A 24,722-nucleotide genomic window follows, 5' to 3' on the forward strand; every position below is an offset into this window, starting at 1 on the left:
GCCAGGGAATTAACCGTTTCTTGTACTTTCTAGATTTCTGATGCTTTGACCTCTGGGGCGTCTGGTGCCCTGGAATCACTGTCCCTCCCGGGTCAGCCAATTTCCAGAGATAGTAAGTGACTTGCCTGTGAGCATGTCTTTAATACATAAACCAACCAACACGGAGGCCACATTGCCTCCCAAATAAGAAGATGGTCTATTCTGAGTGTCCCTGGAAGCAGCAGATAGGTGAGTAAGTTCTGCTGAGGGAGGGGTCCCAGAAACGCTATAGAGAATGTAGAGGATTTGATGGCTGGAGCTCAAGCAGCCTTCATGGGCCATGAGGAAGCATCCTGCATCCTAGAAAAGAGGGAGCTGAATCATCTAAGGAGTCTGGATCTCTCCTAATTTTAGGAAGCCACTGGACTCCTTCCACGTGACAAAGAATACAAATCTACATTTTTAAGTACCTATTCTTTGAGGTTTTGCTGTTCTCTTCAGTGAAATAACCTCATATAATGCACTCTCCTTGATGCAAAGCAAAACCAAAAACCATGGGGCACCTGGGTGCTTCAGTTGGTTAAGCTTGGTTTGGGCTCAGGTCATGATCTCACGGTTCATGAGTTCGAGCCCCATATGGGGCTCTGTGCTGTTAATGCAGAGCCTGCTTAGGATTCTCTCCCCCTCCCCGCCCCTCCCCCACCTCTCTCCATCTCTCTCTCTCTCTCTCTCTCTCTCTCTCAAAATAAATAAATAAACTTAAAAAAAAAAACATAATATCTTGGCCTGAAGTGATGGGCCGAGGCCTGTGAAGGTACTCAGTGCGTCCCCAAAAGATGTCTACTGATCATGCCACTGACATTATCAGTATCAGGAAGAAGTTTAACTCATCTTACGTGCCAAACGCTTGGTAGATGTGTTCCCTTTCAGCCGTCAACATCCACAGTACGTGCTCTGCTTTTCCACTTTGTCTAAACACAGACCAACAAGATGCTGGTCACCATCATTTGACTGTATTTACAAGTTTCCCCGTTTCCTGGAACCATAAATCGAGAGCAGGAGGCCCATCGTTAACCAGCAACTTGTCTGGAAAATAAAGCAGGTTACGACTCGGCATTAGAGTAAAACCACCCTGTCCTTGCCGGTCATTGTGGGTCCCCCACTGAGCCCAGTGTACTCTCTGCAGAGCATATCGAGTCCTACAAAAGAATTACAAATTACACAAATGACGACAAAGCGTCATCTACAGTGTGGGTCCCCTGCTGCCCCCTCATAGGTCCCACCTGTACGTTGGGAACTGACTGAACATGGAACAGAATCGGCAAACACACGGGGGCATCGGTGTCTGCTCTTGTACACGCCAGGCCACTAATATTATGTGATATCCAACAAAAAAGAAAGGAATTTTAACCAAAAACCAGTTGTGCTTCCTCCCTGAGAACGCCTTCAATAAACTTTGAAATCTGGTCTTCTCGGTCTTTCTGTGGTGCTAAGACTTGTGTCTCTTTCTGCTATTAAAAGCACAATTTGGGGGGGCACCCGGGTGGCTCAGTCGGTTAAGCGTCCGACTTCAGCTCAGGTCATGATCTCACGGTGTGTGGGTTCGAGCCCCGTGTCAGGCTCCGTGCTGACAGCTCAGAGCTTGGAGCCCGTTTCAGACTCTGTTTCCCTCTCTCTCTCTGCCCCCCCCCCTTCATACTCTGTCTCTCTCTCTCTCTCAAAAATAATTTAAAAAAAAACATTAAAAAATACGATTTGGGGTTTATTCATTTTTTTTTTTTAAACACAACTCATTAACTTCACACTCAAAAGTATTATTTTGCATTTGTTTCTTTTTTTTAAAAATGAGGCCGGAACGGATGAAGAAGTTTTGATAGATTGATAACACTTTCCAAAAAACAAATAACTTATGGGCATGGGGACTCCAGACGCATAACATCACATTGTCAGACGGTTGTGTCTTATTTCCTAAACGCCTTTGAGTTTTCTGGTTTGTTTTTGTCTTGTTTTGTTTTGTTTGCGTTTTTGTTTTTTGAGGGGAGAGGACATCCCTGTCTTAGAAAAATTATCATACTCCGAGATAGACGGACTCGTGCTTCCTGACATCACGGGTCTAGTACTTCGCTGCTATCTTATCTCCACTTTTGTGCTTCCTTGAATCATGACTTAGGCATAAAAATAAAAAAAAAATAATAAAAATAGATGCAATTGAACAAAGGTGAGATAGCGTCCACCATGCACACGGGGATGTGGAGCCTCAGTGAGATGCCCAGGGTCAAGGGGGCGCCAGCCTCGCTGACGCGTCCCCGTGCTTCTGGGACTGTTGCTGAGACACAGTTGGTAGGAACTCAGTGGGATTTCCCAGAAGCCCATTGGCTTCATAGTCCCCATCTGTAAAATTTATAGGAGTCAAAGACTGTTTCACTGTCCCTTACTTGAAAACTACATGGGGCACCTGGGTGGCTCGGTCGGTTGAGCGGCCGACTTCGGCTCAGGTCACAATCTTGCGGTCTGTGAGTTCAAGCCCCACGTCGGGCTCTGTGCTGACCGCTCAGAGCCTGGAGCCTGGTTCTGATTCTGTGTCTCCCTCTCTCTCTGACCCTCCCCCCGTTCATGCTCTGTCTCTCTCTGTCTCAAAAATAAATAAAAATTGAAAAAAAAATTAATAAATAAGTGAACGTTAAAAAAAAAAAAAAACAAAGAAAACTACAGAACCACTTACAGGTTGCTCAGGTGGCCACATCTTGAACCACTGACGTGGGCAAAGGCAGGATATTTCAAAATACCCAGTTGACCAATGCTGCTGCATAATTTCTGTAGTAGTCTGTAGTAGCCTGAGTCATTTTTTATTATTTTTTTAATGTTTATTTTTGAGAGACAGAGACGGAGTGTGATCAGGGGAGGTGCAGACATAGAGAAGGAGACCCAGAATCCGAAGCAGGCTCCAGGCTCCGAGCTGTTGGCACAGAGCCCGACATGGGGCTTGAACTCACGGGCCGCGAGATCATGACCTGAGCCAAAGTTGGACGCTTAACCGACTAAGCCACCCGGATGCCCCTCTGTAATCTGACTCATTTTTAGTGAACACTACTCAGCCTAACTTCGAGAATGCTTTTTTTTTTTTCTTTTTAAATAATTTCTCAAAGAAGGTAAAATACCAGCTTACCATTCTGACTCAGGCACATTCCCCAGAATTTCTTCCTTCTTAGCACTATACTTTTTATATCGTATATATTTACTCATTGTAATTCATTTATTCATATATTTACGTGTATTGTATTACCTATTCATTTGTTATCTGAACAGAAAAGAGCTAGCAGGAGGAAATGCTAACGTTTGAGGTTACAAACCAGGGATGGTGTGGTAGTCAAGGTGGGGTGGGCGATGCTTCCCAGAAGGTCAAGGGCTTCTTCCTCCCGCGGGGTCTCCATCCACCACAGGTCAGCAGGGAACCTCGTCCCATGTCACTTGTCCTGGCCGTGTTGTGCAGGGCAGTGGGCTCCACGCTGGCTCCTGGGGGACACAGGACGGCAGCTCCTAGGAGATGCGCGCCTCCAGCCCGGAGACGGCAGGTGTCTCTCCCACTCCAAACTCCTCCGCCAGAAGGGGTCAGATCCCCCCTGACGCCACGGGGTCGGGGAGCGCGCTCCTACTCTGTGCCCCGAGGAGCAAAGTGGCAACCTTTGGAGAAGGGTTAGGTGGGGTTTGCTGCCCACCCCAAGAAGGGCTCACGGGGCACTTCCTGGGGCAAAGCACAGTTCCTGTTGCCAAGACGGTTCGACGATGACTTCAGGTTAAACAGTATGGAACAAATCAGGACGTGGGCAGAAACCATCTCAGCACAAGGAAGCCCGGTGTAAGAGCCATAAAGGACAGAAAACGGGAGCCAAGGGGGATTCTCAAGGAGGAGAGAATTGGTTTGATTTTAGGGAATTGGGGAGGGCTCTGGAGAGTTCACGGGATGGCAGGCTGGATGTGGGAATCAGCTCTCCGTGCACGGACGGGACAGGGAGACGGAAAAGACGGACTTCTGAGCAGAGGAAGCAGTCACATCGGGCCACGGTGACGCGTTTTGGCACACCGCTTTGTAATTGTTGACGGTTTTACAGCAATAGTGACGTCCTAGACAAAGCCTGTCTCCTCGTCGCCCTCTGAGTTGCCGATACTTACCCTGTGGCTGTCACAGGGGTATTGGGGGCACTTTGGAGTACCTAACTCTGAGGGCTGATTTATTACTACGGTTCAGCGAGTGTGTGTGTGTGTGTGTGTGTGTGCACTCGGTGCTGATGAGCACTCGGGCCTTTCGAGTGGTACCTCTTTTTTTTTTTTTTTTTTTTTTTTTTTTTTTTAAATTTTTTTTTTCAACGTTTATTTATTTTTGGGACAGAGAGAGACACAGCATGAACGGGGGAGGGGCAGAGAGAGAGAGAGACACAGAATGGGAAACAGGCTCCAGGCTCTGAGCCATCCGCCCAGAGCCCGACGCGGGGCTCGAACTCACGGACCGCGAGATCGTGACCTGGCTGAAGTCGGACGCTTAACCGACTGCGCCACCCAGGCGCCCCATCGAGTGGTACCTCTTGAGGCTAGCACGCCCTCATCCGTAGATTGCTGGCCTGACTTCTGACAAGAGCGCAGTGAACATGTCACATCCACACGATGCCCTTTGTTGCCCCGGGAAAGAACCTGCGTAGATGTCACTGCGTATTCACTACAAGCGGCCCTGTCTCCACTCCCTTTTTCTCCGACCCCTGGCCCTCCCTCCTTACGGAGGTTCAGCCGGCAGCTGGCGGTCTCCTTTGCCCTCCTCACTGGGCTCACGTCCTCCGTGTTGCTTGAGGCAAAGGGAGGACCCGTGGGCTTCCGAGCTTCTCCAGGCGACTCCAAGGCGCAGGAAAAAAAACCGGAGGGCCACCTTGCCCTCAAAGTGCGGTCCGTGACCAGCAGCATCGGCAGCACCCGAGAGCCTAACAGGAATGCAGGTTCCCAGGCCCCCGCCCAGCCCTGCTGACTCCAGCTCTGGGGAGTCACAAGGCCTTCCAAGAGCTTTAGCTGCACATTAAAGCTTGATAAGTACCGGATGGGATGCCCTCTAATGGGGCCTAATGGGGCCTGCTGATTGCAATTATCTGCATAAGCAGAGAAACCCGGAATAATGTAGCGATAATGACCTTGGGGGTGGGGGAGGGGGCATGCCAAGAGCACCACCCGGAAAGCCATTAAAGAGGCTTAAAGAAACTGAACGTTGCCCTTGACTGTGGCGCTTGCACGGGTGAGTTTTTCACACTGTCACAAACCTTCCGGGCAGAGCCCGACACGGTTGAGGGTGTTTGTTTGTTTCCCCGGAAAGCTCAGTACGTGACGACAGGGCTCTAAGTGCCTGGCGCTTCTCAATTTATTTTTTTTTTTTTAATTTTTTTTTTTCAACGTTTATTTATTTTTGGGACAGAGAGAGACAGAGCATGAATGGGGGAGGGGCAGAGAGAGAGGGAGATACAGAATCGGAAACAGGCTCCAGGCTCTGAGCCATCAGCCCAGAGCCCGACGCGGGGCTTGAACTCACGGACCGCGAGATCGTGACCTGGCTGAAGTCGGACGCTTAACCGACTGCGCCACCCAGGCGCCCCATGGCGCTTCTCAATTTAATCGTGAGGGCCACCCACGCTGCGGATGCGAATTCCCACCCTACAGAAGCTCAGAGAGGCTAAAAACCTGCCCAGGGGTCACCAAGCGGGTCACGGGCAGAGGAAGGGTTTCGTCCTGCTCATAGTTGTTGATCTGTTTTTCCCGTGTTACCAAGAGTAAGGCTTATACTATGATTAGTGAGGATTATATTATAATGAGGAGGAGGAGTAAGGATCAAGGGTCCAGAAGCAGGAACTGGGTCCAGAAGCAGCACTGGGGTTTCTCAATACCAAACCCACTTAACAGCCTGGACTGGTGAGGAGGCCAGGGAGCTGGGGGCCGAGCAGGAGACGAGGGATTAAAAGGGAGCTTTTCTTCACTCCTATGGAGCCCCTACCCACTCCCACCTCACCCTCCAGGACTGACAGGGACCATCTGGGGAAAAAAAACAAAAAACAAAAAAAAACCTCCTGGAGACACTGTCCCCAACCCCAGGCCTGCCTGACAGCCTCCTGTCCAGAGATAAGCACATCAAAGCAGCTTCAAGAGAACTAGGTTAAGACCCTCACCGGACCCCCTCCACCCACCCCCCCCAAAGAACCAGAAACATCACCACCTTCCAGCCAGGGGGTCAGAACTGAAGCTTTATTTCAATCGGTTTCTTTATTTTCAGAACACCACCGGCAACTAGAAACAGGTATGCAAGTGTGGTTTTTATAACTGAAGAGTCCATAAAATAGATAATGGGATTGTAACCATAAATACACCTGAAATATAAATATACACATTGATACCCCACACGTATAAAAGTCATGCTCTGTAAATACTCTGTCCACGTACTGTCTTTGTGGGGGACCGAGTTCCAGGATGGAGCTTTGAGGGTTGACACGTGTCCCGTCACTTATGGATGTTTCCAGAGAGCTTCCGCAGGAGCGACCTATTACCAATCTCGACAAGGAAATTAAGTATCACAGAGCAGTTCTGAAAATATTGAAGAGTCGTTTGTTCTACAAAGAATGAGCATTTCTCAAACGTTAGAAATGGCGAAACAAATGTACCAGCTTACAGGTATGTACAATGTATTACTTTATACTTCAAAAATGCAGGAAGATCAATTATATATATACACATAAAATATATGTATATAACCGTAGATCGGATGAACAATTCAATATTGCTCTTGTGTTGGTCTTGCCGTATTGCACGCATGCCCGGGGCATGCCCATGGCTTATCACCAGATAGAGGACGTACTGGTAGGGACAGAAGGGGACTCACGGGAACCCCCATGCTTGTCCCCGGAACGCCATCGTCAAAGCAATATTTGGAGTTCCGTAACGTGCCGTGGCGAGGTCGGAAACTTCTGTGCCCACGTGCGGTTGTAGGACGGGTCCTCCGGAACAGCACTGCGTACTCAGGATGGGGCCACGTACACGCCACACGCACCTGATTCGGTGGGACCGACCCCCGAGCCCGGAGACGATCGGGGATCTCCTCAAAGACTATTTTGAGATGCTCCTCAAACCCTCAGTGCAGTTCACCCAAAATGACATCAGGACGAAGACCCGTGCCTGTGGCGTCCACAGCCTTCCTATAAACCCACGGGCAAACTATGAAGGAACGAAACACATCCTGAATGCACTCTAGTTTTCGATCATGAAGAGTTTCTCCCACGGATGAAGCTTTACACACTTTAAAGGCAGACAGTGACGAGAGAGGGCGGGCGGGATTCTGACCCATATCAGTAGGAACGGGACGGTCGGTGGGAGCCTCACCCTAGGAGTCTCAGGGACCTGGCGGCCCGGGGCAGACCCCAGCCCCCCCATTTTGGCCACGAAGGCCTGTTTCTTCTTCCACTTACCCAGTCTCCAAATTACAAACTCTCTGAGAATACAAATAGAAAAAAAAAAAAAAAAAGGGATAGGTTGAAAAATAAATGTTCTAGAAAACTCACCAACTAGGTGTGAATGGGAAGCTCCCAGAGCAGCCGCCGGGGGTGGGGGGGGAGCGTCCGTCGGGACTCGAGGGGGCCTCGGGCCCGGCTCCCCGACCCTGCGGGCCCCCGGGCTGCTTCCACACCTTCCTTGCTCAAGGTTGCTCCAGGAGGCCAAGAAGAGGGGTGGGGTGGCTGGTTCCCAAGGGCGCCTCCACACACGGCACGTGCCACCAGGGGAGTCACGCGCAGAGCCCAGAGGATTGCCAAGACCAGGACCTTTAACCAGAAAGGGCCGATGGAGATGTTGAGTGCACAGAGGTGCCGGCTACGGCCGCCCTGCCCAGCGGGGCCATGAGGACACAGCAGGTGCAGAAGAGAGACGCAGAACCCAACGGGGTGCATGCGGACGTCCCCAACTGGCCAACTCTGCCCGGCGGCGGGGGGGCTCCCCCGCCCCAGCCCGGCCCGGCTTCTGGCTTCCTCTGCCTGCCGCGTAGCAAGCAGCTCTTGAAGGACCTTTCCGGAGTGGGGGCCAGCGTGAGCTGTGCTGGCCAGAACAAACAAGAGGAGGCTTCTGTTCCGGGCTCTGTCAGTCGGAGCCTTCTGGAAGTGGAGCCAGACCGGCCGTGCCCAGGACAGAGCAGCCTGCCTGCCTCCAGCCACCGTCCAGTCTCCAGGCCAGCGTGCAGAGACCGGCAGGGGCCGTGATTTAGTTTGAAGGATAAGGAAGCACACAAGGTCATTAAGAGGAAGAGAGGATTGATTCCAGAGCAGACTCCGCATCGAACAGCTCTTAGGAGACATTTATAATGGAGCATGCAGGATAATCTACTATTACTTGAACACATTCTCCAGGAGTATGCTTCAGCTATAGACAGATCATCAAAAACACAGTGAACGACTTCTGTTTCAAAGTATTTCATTGAGGTGCTGAAGAATGGCGTATACAGATCTCTGTGTCGCTTGGAAAAATGGATGTGCTTCTGTCTTGGGACGGCCTTTGTTGGCTGTTGCCCAGCTGGATATAGACCGAGTGATGGAAAAGGGGGAAAACCATCGTGGAGGGGGAAATAATGGCCTGAAAAGAGCTTCTTTCATTGCATTTATTTAAAATCTGAGGGCTGGAAGGAGTGTGCTCCTCGTGGGTCAAGGGGAGGAAAGCACACTTCTAAAACCCTCGACGTGTGACATTGCTGAGATGCTCTAGGAAGTGTCACGGTATCCTCACTCGCACACTGAAGGACCAAGCAGGATGCCCTTAAGTGAACTCATCTGTCACCGGCCGTGAAATAATTAAAGGGGCGCCTGCTGACCAGGTCTAGTGAGGTGAGAGCACCCCTCAGAGCCCGGGGCCCGCCAGTCAGCTGGGAATCGACAGTGAGCGCGCTCTAGGGGACGCTGTGTCAGTTTATGTCCAATTCAGCTACAGAACTGTGAAATGGAACAACGTGGGCCAGGCGTTCCCTTCCCCCCCCCCCGCCCCTCCCGCCCCTAAGGGTGCCCAGCTCTCGAGCTGGGTGGGCATAGCTCCAGGGTCACATGCCGTCACACGCATGCAGATGGGACCTAGTCCTGTACTCAGATCGCTCGTGGGCGCGAGCCCAGAGCCCCCGCTAAGGGCCAACCCACCTTCAGAAACGCCCGGCCCCCCACCAGGTGCCCCGGGGTGCAGGGTGCATGGGTTCCCATTTTAACCGCTGGGCGGGGTCCCTGATTCCGGAGAGGGGGTGCTTACGGGCGGTGGCGTGAAGTGCCCTCTCGGGGACAACGGGGCACGTCTCGGTCAAGATGCGCTAGTGAACACGTGGGCATCGTACATGCTGCCCTGACGACGGGGGGGTCACGTGGGAGGGGACGGGGGCGGGGCGGGGCCAGGCCCCGCCCCCCGCTCCGCAGGGCCTCACATGAGCACGCATTTGCCCTTGAGCTTTTCCTTCCTCTTCTGCTGCTTGCTCTTCTTGCCGTCGATCTGGAGGCTCACGGTCCTGCGCTTCTCCAGGTTGAGCAGCTCCTGGAAGAGCTCCTTCACGTTGTGGTTGAGCTTGGCCGAGGTCTCCATGAAGGCGCACTTCCACCTGCGGGCCAGGGCCTCGGCCTCGCCGCTCTCCACCTCGCGGCTGGGGCTCTCGTCACACTTGTTGCCCACCAGCATGATGGGGATGCTGTCCACGTCCCCTTTGATCTCGCAGATTTGCTCGTAGATGGGCTTGAGCTCTTCCAGCGACTGCCGGCTGGTGATGGAGTAGACCAGGATGAAGGCGTGGCCCTTGGAGATGGACAGGCGCTGCATGGCCGGGAACTGGTGGCTGCCCGTGGTGTCCGTGATCTGCAGCGTGCAGATGCTCTTGTCGCAGCTGATCACCTGCCGGTAGGTGTCCTCCACCGTGGGGATGTAGCTCTCGCGGAACGTGCCTTTCACAAACCTCAAGACCAGCGAGCTCTTGCCTACGCCACCTGCCCCGAACACGGCCACCCGGTAGTCGTTGCTCTGTTCCGGCATGTTGCTTCGCAGCCGCGGCTCGCACCCAGGAGGCACCTGGCAAAGGAACCGGACGTGCGAGAGGATCGGTTTAAAAATAAATAAATAAATAAATAAATAAATAAATAAATAAATAAATAAAAAGGAAGGAAAATCTTGACGAGGATTGCCTTACCCTCTTTCCATAGCTAAAAAAGAACCGGAGGGATACATTTTGTTTTCGAGCTCCCAACGTAAGAGAACTTGAATTTCATTTAGAGATTTTAGGGGCGCCCGGTGGCTCAGTCGGTTAAGTATCTGACTCTGGACTCCGGCTCAGGTCGTGATCTCACAGTTGGTGAGTTCGAGCTCCGAGTCAGGCTCTGTGCTGACGTTGCAGAGCCTGCTTGGGGTTCTCTCTCTTTCTCTCTCTTTCTCTCTGCCCCTCCCCTGCTCTCTCTCTCTCCCCAAATAAATAAATTTTTAAAAGATGGCATCAAGGTCACTGTTTTATAAGCATTACAAGAAACCCTCTAGATAATACGCAGTCGGTGCTTACCCAGCAGAAGCTCCCAGCATTAGAGGACGGACAGGCACAGAAAGGCGTCTGTTACACCCTGCGTGGTAGCTGCCATGGTAAAGTCATAAACAAAGGCCGAAAGAGAGGCTGCTGGGGCATCCAGTTCTGTGTGGGGCCCTGAGGGGAGATGTCACAGAGGGCCGGGTGAAGGTGTGAAGGGGTGAAGGGATGAGGGGCGGGTCACCCAGAAGACGGGGTCCCTTGCAGATGCCCAAGGGTGCGAAGGGAGCCAACACGGTGCCAGGGCAGACAGCTGGCGTGCATGGACGTCTGGGGCAGAGCTGGCAAGCAGGGAGCGGTGGCCTCATCAGTCGAGATAAAAGGCCAAAGAGACAAGTAGGTTTGGAGAAGCTGAGCAGGAAGCAGCTGGGCCCGGGTCAGGTTTGTAGGACACGCAGGTGGAGACAGGTATCTGGTAGGCGGCCGGGCTGTGGTCTGAAAACTCGGTAGGGAAGAAGTCCAGGCTAGTGATAAGGATGTGGGTTTCATCCATATATAAAGAGCACGCTAATAAGTAAAAGTCAGCCAGGGTGAAGACGTATAGTGAGAGAGAAGATCAAATTCCAAATCCAGAGAACTTGGCAAGTCATCTACTTCAGCTTTCTGCACCTGAGTTGCCTGCACCAGAAAATGGAGATAGTAACACCACCTTCTGCTCAGAGCTGCTCTGGGGTGTTTGTGAGACAAGGACTGCCACTCAGCACAGTTGGGGGCCCAAGCTCTCTAGCTGTTTAGTAAGGACTAGGCAGAAAAGGGGGTCACAAAGGAGCAGCAGGGACAGGAGGAAGAACAGGAGAGAAGGTAGCAAAATGCCAAGAAAGCCCAAAACTGTCAAGAAGTCACGGGGCTCGTATAGCTATACACACCTACGTTAAAAGAGAACAAAGATCTCAAATCAGTAACTTGATCTCCCACCTTACAAGAGTCAAGTAACCCCAAAGGAGGAAAAATGCAGGAAATACTAGATTACAGTGGAAGTCAGTAGAATGAAGAATAGAAAAACAATAGAGAAAAATCAATAAACTCAGAAGTGGGTTTGTTTTTTTAATAACAATAAAATTAACAAGCTTTTTGCTGGACTGGCCAAACAAGAAAACTCAAAATGTTAACATGAGAAGTGGCAGAGGAGACATCACTACTGACCCTGCAGAAACATAGTTATCAGAGGTTCCTGTGACCAACTGCATAGAAACATGCTCCATAACTCAGAGGAGGCAGACCCAAACTACCAAAGCTGAATCAAGCAGAAATCGAAAATGCACAAAGACCTACATAGCAAGACAGTAATCAAAAAACCATCCACAAGGAAAGCCGGGTCCAGACAGCTTCACGGGATTAATTATATGGGATTAATACCAATCCTTTGCAAACTCTTCCAAAAAGTTGAATGGGAGGATACACCTGTCACTCTCTCTGAGGCCAAAATTACCCTGATACCAGCTTGAGATACAGAGACATGACAAGAAAACTACAGAGCAGTATCTCTTCTGAACAAATACAAAATCCTCAACCAAGACTAGCAAAACGAATCCACCAATGCATAAAAAGGATTATACATCATAACCAAGTAGGATTTATGCCGGGCACGCAAAGTCGGCTTAACATCCAAAAATTAACATAAACATACCATATCAATAAAAGACCAGAAGCATGATAATCTCAGTAGATACAAAAAAGAAAAAATTGACAAACTTCAGTACTCAATCATGATTAAAAAAAAAAAAAAAAGGAGCAAATCAGGAATAAAAGGGAACTTCTTCTTCCAGAAAAGAACGTATTATGAAACACCACAGCTAAGACAGTACTTAATGATGAAAGATTGTTTTCTCGCTACAGTCAAGAAAAAGACCAGTGTCCCCACTCTTGCAACTTCTATTTACCATTTTACTTAGGGTTTTAACTAGGAGAATAAGTCAAGAATGTGAAATAAAAGGTATCCAGATTGGAAGGGAAGAAATGAAACTATTTATTGCAGAAGGCATAACCTTGTAAATAGAAACTTTTAAGGAATCTTCCAAAAAGAAAACTAATAAACTACTTCTAAAAGGTTTTCAAATATCCATATAAAAATCAACCGTATATCTCCACACCCGCGATGAATAATCTGAAAACAAAATTAAGAAACCAATTCCATTTACAACATCATGAAAAAGCATGAGATACTCAGGAATAAAATTAATAAGGAAGCATAAACATTGTACTCTGAAAATTAAAAAAGAAATATTGCTGAAAGAAACTGAAGACCCAAAGGAGTGGAAAGCCACCCATGTTTATGTATCAGAGGACTTAATTTTGTTAAAATAGCAATATTCCCCAAATCACCTACAGATTCAGCGCAATCCCTACATAAATTCCAATTGGCTACTCTATGGAAATTTCCAAGCTGATTCCAAAATTCACCTGAAAATTCAAAAGGCCCAGAATAGTGAAGCAATGGCGAATTTAGAAAGAAAGAAAGAAAGGAAGAAGGGAAGGAAAGGACGGGAGGGAAGGAGAGAATGGGGGAGGGAAGGGAGGAAGGACAGAAGGAAGGAAGTTGGAGAACACATACTTCCTGATTTCAAACTCACTGAGAGGAGCAGAAAGACACTATACATGACGACATTGTCTACGGATTCTGAAACGGATTCACAGATACACAGGAACAGATCCAAGCCCCCAGTGTGAGAAATAACGTGTTAAAGTAACAGGCTTGGCTTTATCCCTGATAGCCAGGCGATGGAAACAACCCATTTGTTCGCGGTAGAAATGGAATATTCAGGGGTGCCTGGGTGGCTCAGTTGGTTAAGCGTCCGACTTCAGCTCAGGTCACGATCTCACGGTCCGTGAGTTCGAGCCCCGCGTCAGGCTCTGGGCTGATGGCTCAGAGCCTGGAGCCTGCTTCCGATTCTGTGTCTCCCTCTCTCTCTGCCCCTCCCCAGTTCATGCTCTGTCTCTCTCTGTCCCAAAAAAAAAATAAATAAACGTTAAAAAAAAAAATTAAAAAAAAAAAAAAAAGAAATGGAATATTCATACCATAAAAGGCAACGCATCAGATTAATACATCCCTATGATAAGAAAAAGCGATACCAAGAGTGGAACATGCAACACGCTGGTTGAACGTGCCACTTGAGATGCGTTCCACAGCCCACTGGATGCTGGAGATGCCGCCCATCTTCATGCGGCTGGGGGTTACGGAGGAGTTACGCAGCGGTCTTGCGGATTGTTCAGAATGACCATATTCTTTCAAACTTATCATGGAAATGAAATATCACTCACAAGCCAAGAAACCCAATAGCGTTGATTCTCAGACTCGAGTTAAAGGAAAGTACCCTTGGAGATGGAGTGTGTAGCTTTGATCTGGGGGCGGTAAGAGGTGAAGGAAGTCTGGCAAACTTTAGGTTGACTGGGATGTCCTGAGCTACGAAGGGAGTCAAAGCATCTTGCATCGCGTGTGGGAGCAAGGACAACCAAGGAGATGGCCAGAAAGACCAGAAGTGGGGCTTTCTCTTTAAGGAAATTGAGGGCTGAGGAAAGAGGAGGGGACAATCAGCCGAGGTACTATGGGGGGAGACTGTAGGGATCGGCTGTGCATATTCAACACAGCAAACCCGGAAGAAGGCAGGAGCCACTGAGATCCAGAATGTACATAGGGCGACGGGTCTTCACGGAGAGAAGAGAGAGATCAGGTGGAGGCATGGGACCCCGTCCAGACCGGCCCCTCGACCCCAACTGCCTGTCATGTCTCAGCTCAACGTGTTAAAAGGAACAAATGAGAAGCGACATAATGCATGTACTTGGTTAAAGAGATAATGGAGATCGTAAAACACTCTTTCATCCACACAGAGGCCCCTTCCCTCCTTTGACAGCTTCTTTCTAGAAACAACCACTGGTAAAAAGAACAGAAATTCAGTTATCACTTCCTGGTGTGCACCATGAGAATTTTAAATAAGGCACTCATTGCTTAAAGCGTTGAACTTAATGTCTTGACTTACTGACTTTGGACCATATCTTTCTGTGAAATTAGCACCCTACCTTCCTCCATTGCCTGATTTTTGTGAGTTACACTCCATTTTCAAGCACCTGCCAGTATTTCAGTTTCCCAGATATAACATTTACAATTTGTTCCAAAATTTATATTAAGTCTTCTGTACTTGCCTGCAGGTTGTTTCTAAACTCTATCAAGAAACAGCTTATTGAAAGGGTTTTGTAAAGGTTTTTCAGTGCAGAAGTCGATAGTAGGACTGAACCCACTGAGGGGAAAGGTCATCATCAATCAGACTTTGCTGACTGATACATAATCTTCTGTGTCTGCATTGTTGGGGTCTTAGGTTGGGTTGGGTTTTTTTAACCCTAGTTTTTTGGGGTTTTTTTGCTTTTTGTACCTAGGTCACTCTTAGTTGCCAATTTGTCTTTTTTTTAATTTTTATTCATTTTAGAAAGACAGAGAGCAAGTGGGGCAGGGGCAGAGAGAGTGGGAGACACAGAATCAGAAGCAGGCTCCAGGCTCTGAGCTGTCAGCACAGAGCCCGATGTGGGGCTCGAACCCACAAACCATGAGATCATGACCTGAGCTGAAGTCGGATACTCAACCGACTGAGACACCCAGGCGCTCCGAGTTGCCAATTTCTCTGTTTCAATTTATTATTACCTTGCTTGGATCCATTTTATGTTTTGGCATGAACATTACTGGTAAGTTCTTTTAGATGGCATTAAAACTTCTGAGCCCATGCCACGTTCCCCTGATTGATGCAATCCTGCAGCCAAACAAAGTTGCAAGTATTTTCTCCACAGATTTTAAGGATCATTGGTCTTTTAACTTGGTCATCACCAGGGATATTGGTGTGAAATCCAAAGGCGGTAAGATACTCTCTCCTCTGTAGGGAACTCGGGATTCTCCCTTCTCTTTGGCAGGTGGGGGTTTCTCTTTATTCTGAGAGCTATGCCATCCCACCAGGATATATCTAGAACTGCTTTTTGACTACATTTTTTGGGGGGTTGGGGGAGGATTAAAAACCTGATCATTTCCACAGCCTGGGGAAATTTTTATTTTTTCTATTTTTAGGAAGTGCGTCATCCCAACCCCTCTACTCCTCTCTCTTTGTGGAACTCTTATTAGGTGATGGCCTGAGTGTACCTATTCTTAATTGCTCTAGAAGGGCTTTCCTTATATTTTCAATCACTTTTTTCGTACTCTGATTTTGCCCCTCTCATAGAAGCGCTTTCTTATCTCGGACAAGGGGATACCTTGCGGACTTTCAACAAGAATGCTACTTGCGATTTGTTGCCTCTGTTCTTATCACGTATCTGAGATATCTCTGGTTATGTCTGTTCACTACAATCTTCCTCTGTCATGGGGTTTCCACCAAATGTCTGCTGGTCCCTGGTTGTCCCCGGATTTATGAAAGAAATCGCCACCTGGCTGGGAGAGGCAGCTAGGGCAGTTTCTCTGGATGCACAGATCTGTCCACCAAAGTCTCTTCTGCCCTGAATTGGACAACTGTCTGCAATGACCCCTTTCTACTTTCCTTTTCTGGGACTTATCTGGACGAAATGATCACTCAGCCCCTCACCCCTCTGAAAAGCTTATACACAGACAAATGAGGGAACGGATCAAAGAAAGAGAGTAAACAATCCATCCCAAAGGATCACAAAAATATAAAAATGTGTGTCTTATACTAAAGAATTCAAAATGAGACGTTTTAAATACTGAATATCAGGTTAGAGGTACAGTATTATGATTTATAAGAAATATACACTTGATCATTCAGATGACGAAAATATATTTTTCAGGGCACCTGGGTGGCTCAGTCACTTAAGTGTCTGATTTTGGCTCAGGTCATGATCTCACAGTTGGTGGGTTCAAGCCCCGTGTGGGGCTCTGCGCGGACAGCACGAGTCTGCTTGGCTTCTCTCTCCTTTCTCTGTCCCTCCGCATTTTTACCCTCTCTCTCTCAAAATAAATAAACTTAAAAAAAAGTTCTTTAAATCTACTACTAATGAAAGATAAACGGGTCACTTAAGTAAACATAAGAACTATTATCGACTTGACAACACAAATAAGGACACTTTTAAAAGAAATTAATTTTCAACGGAATGTAAATTCTCGAGGTAGGAGCGTGTACTTTTACACACTTCTAGAATTTCGATTTAATGGAAGATTCATTTCATGTACCTTCTCAGCTGACCCTAAAAACTGAAAGATCTGTTTGTTAGTGGGAAACATTTGCCAGATCGTAAAGACTTAAACAGCTATAGTCTGTCTTTCCCTAAGGAAGAAGACTCAGTTTTTCAGGAACCTTGTTTCCTGCTGTTCTGGAAACACCCCGCCCTGCAGTATGGGGACAGGTGTTGAAGCAGGTGACACATCTGCACCCAGATAATGGAGCCACCGTCCCACGGCGGGGGGCCCGGGGGCACCCAGATATTCATGGCAAGACTCCTAACATCTGCAAAAGCGAAACAAGTGGGAATATATTGAGGCATGTCTTGGATTGGAAGCATTAGAATACATTATTCTTTAAGACCTTTGTTGTCGGGAGGCAAATAACCCCGCAGCTTAGGCACAGGAAAAAGATTCACTAGTGTGTGTCTGCTACTATTCCATTTGGAGAAAGCATCATGGTCAGGAACGCCCAAGGCCCAAGTAACATGCATTTCGTCACACTTCTCAGACTCCCAAGAGCCTGGCCGTATTTGGGGCATTTTCTGCCTTCCTCCTCTTCTTTCCACGGGAAATGAAGAGGCAAGTCATGCGAATAAGCAGCAACACCATCTCCTTGGTCAAAGGATGGGTCACCGAGGTTGACCCTGCAGCTGGCCCTGCAGGGAAATGAACACCAAAGCACGAAGGCGGCAGGGACACGGAGACCCTGTGGACACGGAGAAAGAACGTGTTCCATGCGGGGCGTGAGGCTCAGTGTGCTGTGTGCAGCCCGGGGCCTGCCTTCGCCGCGAGCCTGTTGAAACGAGGCTCTACGTGATGTGTACTTGCTCAGGTTGGTTTCTAGGTTTGGCCAAATAAAAGTCTGCAAGGTTGGCAAGTGGCTACGAAAGAGTCCCTCAAACCATCATCGGTTAGGTTGTTACTCATGCTTTCGGGGTCAAAGCTAAGATCAGTGCCCAACCCAAGGTCATGAAGATCTACCCCTGCTTTCTTCTGGAGTTTGATGATTTTAGTTCTTATATTTAGGCCATTGATCCATCTTGAGTTGATTCTTGAATACGGTGTGAGGAGGGGTGTCAGGTCACTTCCCTGTGGATGTCCCCTTGTCCCAGCACCATTCGTTAGAGAGACAGTTCTTCCTCCACCAAATGATCTTGACCCCCTTGTCAACAATCAACTAGCTCTCGGGGCGCCTGGGTGGCTCAGTTGCTTAAGTGTCCGACTTCAGGTTAGGTCATGATCTTGCAGTCTGTGGGTTCGAGCCCCCCGTCGGGCTCTGTGCTGACAGCTCAGAGTCTGGAGCCTGCTTCAGGCTCTGTGTCTCCCTCTCTCTCTGCCCCTCCCCTGCTCACTCACTCTCTCTCTCTCTCTCTCTCAGTCAAAAATAAATAAACATTAGGGGCGCCTGGGTGGCGCAGTCGGTTAAGCGTCCGACTTCAGCCAGGTCACGATCTCGCGGTCCGTGAGTTCGAGCCCCGCGTCGGGCTCTGGGCTGATGGCTCGGAGCCTGGAGCCTGTTTCCGATTCTGTGTCTCCCTCTCTCTCTGCCCCTCCCCCGTTCGTGCTCTGTCTCTCTCTGTCCCAAAAATAAATAAAAAACGTTGAAAAAAAATTAAAAAAATAAATAAATAAACATTAAAAAATTTTTATTTTTAACTCAACTAGCTATGAATGTGAAGATTTCCTTCTGGACTCCATTCTATGCCATTGGTCTATATGTCTCTTCCTATGCCAGTGCCGCACTGTTTTGTCTACCGTAGCTTTGTGTTAAGTTTTGAAATCTGTTAAGTATGAGATCTCCAGGTTCGCTGTTCTCTTTCAAGACCGTTTTGGCTCTTTGGGGCCTCTGGCAATGGCGTACAAATAAATAAATAAATAAATAAATAAATAAATAAATAAATCAGACTTTGTCAAAATTAGAAACTTCTGTGCAACAAAGAGCATTATCACAAAAGTTAAAAGAGAACACACACAATGGGAGAAAATATATATTCTGATGAGGATCGAATAGAAAGAATATATAGAGGACCCTTACAACTGAATAACAAAAAAGAAAACAAACCAACTAAAAAATGGACAAAGGGCTTCTGTAAACATTTCTCCAAAGAAGTTCTACCAATGGCCAAGAGACACAGGAAATGATGCTCAACACCACTAGTCACCGGGGAAAAGGCAGATGGAAAACACACTGAGCCCCACTGCACACCCAGTGGGATGGCTCCTAACCAAAATCAAAGCAAAAGAACAACAACAACAACAGCAACAAAAAAGAATCAGAAAATAACAAGTGTTGGAGATATGGAAAAATTAAAACCCTTGTGCATTACAGGTAGGAATCTAAAACAGGGTGGCCACTGTGGGAAAATTCGACAGAGAATTACCCTATGACTCAGCAATCCACTCTTGGGTGTATCTCCCAAATCACTGATACACAATTGATACGTGGAGCTATAATTAAAATAATTCAAAAGACACATTCACAGAAGCACTCATCACTACAGCCAAAAGGGGGAAGCAAACCAGTGTCCACTGAGATGAGCGTATAAACATGTGGTCCATCCATACAATGGAACATCATTCAGCCGGGAAGGGGAAGGGAGTTCTGTCACCTGCTACAGCATGGATGAACCTTGGGGACATTGTGCTGCATGAAATCAGCCAGGCAGGAAAAGACAAATACCATAGGATTCCACGTAAATGAGGTCCCCGGAGTAGTCACACTCCCAGAGATGGTGATAGCGTGCGCCAGGCTGGGGGGTGGAAGGAGTGGATGGTGTTTGATGGGGACAGAGCTTCAGTTTGGGGAGGTGAAGAGTCCATGGACGGAAGGAGATACGATGGTGTGAACGTGCTTACGGTCACTGACTTGCACACCTAAAAATGGTAGATCTCCTGTAAGGTGTATTTCGTCACAATAGAAATATACGAGTTTGAGTGAAAACATTTTTGGCAACAAGCAAGTCACTACTAAAAGACCACGCTCCTGACGTGAGCGCAACGGACAGCAAGCAGCAGGGCACACACCCTCACCCCTTTCTCGTCCACATCACACAGCAGAAGCAATAAGGGTCTAGTCTGACCTGACAAAATCCCGACGAGACCAATTACGATTTGCACCTACTTCCTGGCCCTAAGTATATACCGCATTACAGGTGACATGAAGCGTCACCATTAACCAGGGCACTGGAAACCCAGCCCAGCCCGGTGGACTGCCTGGTCCAATATGGTGGCCACTCCCCATGGGAGTTCCCGCTGCCCTGAAGGGAGGCGTCCCACACTGGATTTTGAGCGCTTAGTGTAAGAAAGAATTTTAAATTGATAGTGATTGTGATATTGATTGTAAGTTAAAATGATGTTATTTCAGATACATCAGGTAAAGTAAATTACTTAAAATAACTTCCCCTGTGTCTTTAGTTTTTAAGATGTGGTTACTTTGGAAAATGCAAAATTACGTACATGGCTCACATTGTATATTTACTGGTATGCAGTGTTCTAGAACAAACCCCTATGCTTTTTTTAGCAAAATTTACCAACACGTTGTAATGAATCCAATGCGTTACCAAATGTACTTAAACGTGATTTTTTTAGAAAACCCTTAGAATCGTCTTCTAATTAACAGTGAAAGCCAAAAAGCCAGAAGCCAGAAAAAAAATACTTATTTTCCTGCCGTGGCAAAGTATATGAAATAACACACCAAAGTGCACGGTGACAAACTAAAATGCAATCCTTCTCCGAATCCCCTAGAAAGATAAATAGAAAGTAGTACTTAAGTTAGGAAGAAACCAATATTCCAAGTTTCTCAGCAGAGAGATTGGCTACAGTTGAGAAAAAGTACAAATGTTCCAAACACACTTTAGTGCGTCCATAATTTGCTGGAATGATTCTCCTTCAATAATAAGGTACTTTGGCACAAACATCCTTCACTCAGTGTTAGTTTATTTATTTGTTTGTTTGTTTGTGGTTACTCCCCCCACTCCTTCTCCAAAATCCGCACCCACAAGGGCGGGGTGGGGTCCCTGTTGGATTCACTCACCAGCACATCAGGGCATCCAACCCATCGTGGGAGAAACACTTAGCACGTATCGAATGATTATCTGCTGTTGAAATACATTTTTGTGAGCGGACCAAGGCAAATCCCACCAGAGAAGACAAGTGAATTCCTCAAGGAAACAAAATAAAGGTTTGAAAAAAGCCTACATAAGAGCGACCCCTCATAGGTTGGCAACATCAACCTTACAAAAGGATGTGTGGTAACATTGTAGAGACAGAACCAGAGGGGCAGAAGTTGCTCCATCACTCGGGAAGTGCTTACAGCAAGAAGTTTAAGCCAGAAGTCCCCAGGGGCTACGGATACCATGCATTTGGACATTTTATTTTATTTTATTTTATTTTATTTTATATTTTATTTTATTTTATTTTATTTTATTTTATTTTATTTTATTTTATGTTCTCCCTTCTCCAATTTCATCTACTCCCCGACCCTCCCAGCTCTGTGCAGTTTGTTCTCTGTATTTATGACTCTGTGGCTATTTGTTTAATTATTTTGTTTTTCAGATTCCACAGATAAGTGAAATCGTGTGGTGTCTGTCTTTCTCTGTCTGACTTATTTCACTTAGCGTAATACCCTCTAGGTCCATCCCTGTTGTGTCAAAAAGCTCGCTCTTTTTTATGGCTGAGTAATACTCCATTGTCCGTATGCCACATCTTCTCTATCCATTCATCTGTCAATGGACACTTGGGCTCCTTCCACATCTGTAACTCTTGTAGATAAGGCTGCAATAAACACAGCGGTGCATATATCTTTTCGAATAAGTGTTTTCATTTTCTTTGGGTAAATACCCTGGAGTGGAATTACTGGATCATGTGGTAGCTCTATTTTTAATATTTCAGGAACCTCCGTACTGTTTTCCACAGTGGCTGCACCAGTTTGCATTCCTACCAACAGTGCACGAGAGTTCCTTTTTCTCCACATCCTCGCCAACATTTGTTCTTTGTCTTTTTGATTTCGCCACCCTGACAGATGTGAGGTGACATTTCACTGTGGTTTTGATTTGTATTTCCCTGATGAAGAGTGATGATGGGCATCTTTTCATGTGTCTGTTGGCCATCTGGATGTCTTCTTTGGGAAAATATCTATTCTGGTCCTCTGCCCATATTCAATCAGATTATTGGGGGTGGGGGGAGTTTGGTCTTGATTTACATAAGCTCTTTACCAATTTTAAATATTAACCCCTTATTAGATATATTATTTGCAAAGATCTTCTCCCATTCACTAGATCGCCTTCTAATTTTGTTGATGGTTTCCTTTGCTGTAAAAAAAAGCTTTTTATTTTCGTGTAGTCCCAATAGTTTATGTTTGCTTTTGTTTCCCTTGCCTGAGAAGACCTACCCATAAATATGTTGCTAAGGCCAATGTCCAAGACATTACTGCCTGTATTATCTTTTAGGAGTTTATGGTTTCAGGTCTCACATTTAGGTCTTTTACCTCTTGGAGTTTATTTTTGCATGTGATGTAAGAAAGTGGTCCAGTTTCATTCTTTTCCATGTAGCTGTCTCCAGCTGGCGTTTTAATTTTTTTTAAGTTTATTTATTTGGGGAGAGAAAGAGAGAAAGCACCAGCAGGAGCAACGGAGGGCAGAGAGGATCCCAAGCAGGCTGTGTGCTGTCAGTTCAGAGCCTGACACGGGGCTCGAACCCACAAACTGTGAGATCATGGGATCATGACCTGAACTGAAACCAAGAGTTAGATGCTTAACCCACTGAGCCACTCAGGTGCCCCCAACTGGTGTTTTTTAATGTAAAACAGGTATTTGTAATTTATAATAGGCAAAAATATATACATAATATTATACATACATACATATAACGTATGTTACATATACGGCAAGTATTTTTAATATATATAAATAATATATAATAACGTGTAACATATAAAAATAAAACTTTATTATATATAATCAATAAAATAAATTCAAAATAAATGAAAAACAAAAATAAATAAAACCTTATTATATATATACATAATATTATACATACATATATATAACGTATGTTACATATGCGACAAGTATTTTTAATATATATATATAAATAATATATAATAACATGTAACATATAAAAATAAAACTTTATTATATACAATCAATAAAATAAATTCAAAATAAATTAAAAACAAAAATAAATAAATAAAACCTTATTATATATATATACATAATATTATACATACATATATATAACGTATGTTACATATACAAGTATTTTTAATATATATATATAAATAATACATATTAACGTGTAACATATAAAAATAAAACTTTGTTATATATAATAAATTCAAAATAAATTAAAAACAAAAATAAATAAAACCTTATTATATATATAATATTATACATACATATATAAAACATATACAATATGTTACATACTGTATATTGTATATATCGTATATTGTATATATCGTATATTGTATGTTACCTATACAATTGTATATGTTATATATATGGCAAGTATTTTAATATGTGTAAATAATACATAATAATATGTAATATATAAAAATAAAAGCTTCAAGACACAGAAAATTCTTCCACATACTCTTTAAGGAAATTAGAAGCACCCACAAAAGTCCTTTCTCCCGCAGGATGGCTTACCAGTTATCTTGTAGCAAAGAATACGGTAGTGTTGCCAAACTAAAAGGCAAGTCATGCGTTTATCTTTTACGCAAAAGACAATTATTCTAAATCCACCGCCGTTTTCTGCATGGGAGATGGCTTTCACTAGTATGCCACATAGCAGATATTTTGCGAAAATAGGCAATCTCCTCTGTCTCTCTAACATAAAGATGAAATGTTAGACATTTTAGACGGGAGAGAGGGGCACCGTACCTCCTTTGGAAAAGCCATCCTATGGAGACAGCAGTTTGGAAAGAGATGCATGAAAATGCTTCTGGGAGGGTGATGTCACTAAGAAGGTGACAGGGTTGTTCCTGGCTCTGCTCCCCCCCGACGAGAGGACCAACTAACACCTCTCTGAGAACCGGACGTCGCTTCAGAGGATCCCAGAACACCGGGGGGGGGGGGGGGGGGGGGGGGGGGCGGAAACACCCCCTCCCCGCAGAGGCCAAGACAGACTGCGTTGCAGGGGACAAGAGATGGAGCCACACTGGGCGCGTGGCCCCTTCCCCAAGACAGCACAGCACCACGGGGAGGGGTCTCCCCTGAGCCCCTGCCTCCTCCGGGGAAAAAGGGAACCCAGGAGGGACCAGCTGCCTGCCCCAGCACTGTGGTCACTCTGCAGGAGCCCCAAGTCGAATTCACACCATGGGGACTGCAGGGAGATGTGGGGGGTGCTTAGCCACCGGGAATCTGACTGTGAACGGGAAATCTGAACAGACCGGGGAGTCAAGGGGGCTCCGCCTGTCGAGCATCTGACTCTTGATCTGAGCTCAGGTCGTGGTCTCATGGTTTGTGGGATTGATCCCAGTGTCGGCTCCACACTGTTGGCATGGAGCCTGCTTGGGATTCTCTCTCTCTCCCTCTCTCTGGCCTCCCCTGTGTGCTCTCTCTCTCAAAAAAAAAAACAAAAAAAAACCAAAAAACTGAAAACAACAACAAAGAAAAGCCTTACAAACTCCTTTTTTTTTTTTAATTTGTTTTAATGTTTATTTATGTTTGAGGGACAGAGAGAGACAGAGCATGAATGGGGGAGGGTCAGAGAGAGAGAGGGAGACAGAATCCGAGGCAGGCTCCAGGCTCCGAGCTGTCAGCACAGAGCCCGACGCGGGGCTCGAACTCACAGACCGTGAGATCATGACCTGAGCCGAAGTCGGACGCTCAACCGACTGAGCCACCCAGGCGCCCCAAGCCTTACAAACTTCTAAGTTATAAGACAAGAGTACTCGGGCTGTGATGTACATCATGACGACAACAGCCAATGGTGGGCAGGACATGCGGGAAAGCTGAAAGGGTGTGAATCCTAATTGTTCTCATCCCAAGGAGAAAATTC

General features: G+C 46.5%; 1 protein-coding gene across 3 annotated transcripts in view; it reads right to left on the reverse strand.

The window, feature by feature from the left end:
* Window positions 1-6,228: 6,228 nt before the first annotated feature.
* Window positions 6,229-24,722, reverse strand: part of DIRAS2 (DIRAS family GTPase 2) — a 28,138-nt gene continuing 9,644 nt past the window's right edge. For 2 of the 3 annotated variants that reach the window (XM_030293332.1, XM_030293330.1), the window contains exon 2: window positions 6,229-10,074. In XM_030293332.1, the coding sequence (XP_030149192.1) occupies window positions 9,439-10,038 (600 nt within the window). In that variant the 5' untranslated portion in view covers window positions 10,039-10,074 and the 3' untranslated portion in view covers window positions 6,229-9,438. Of the gene's footprint in view, window positions 10,075-10,555; window positions 10,694-24,722 lie in introns of all 3 variants that reach the window. The other variant, XM_030293331.1, reaches the window with a different exon arrangement.

The sequence above is a fragment of the Lynx canadensis genome, chromosome D4 (genome assembly GCF_007474595.2).
Source record: "Lynx canadensis isolate LIC74 chromosome D4, mLynCan4.pri.v2, whole genome shotgun sequence".
Lineage (NCBI taxonomy): Eukaryota > Metazoa > Chordata > Mammalia > Carnivora > Felidae > Lynx > Lynx canadensis.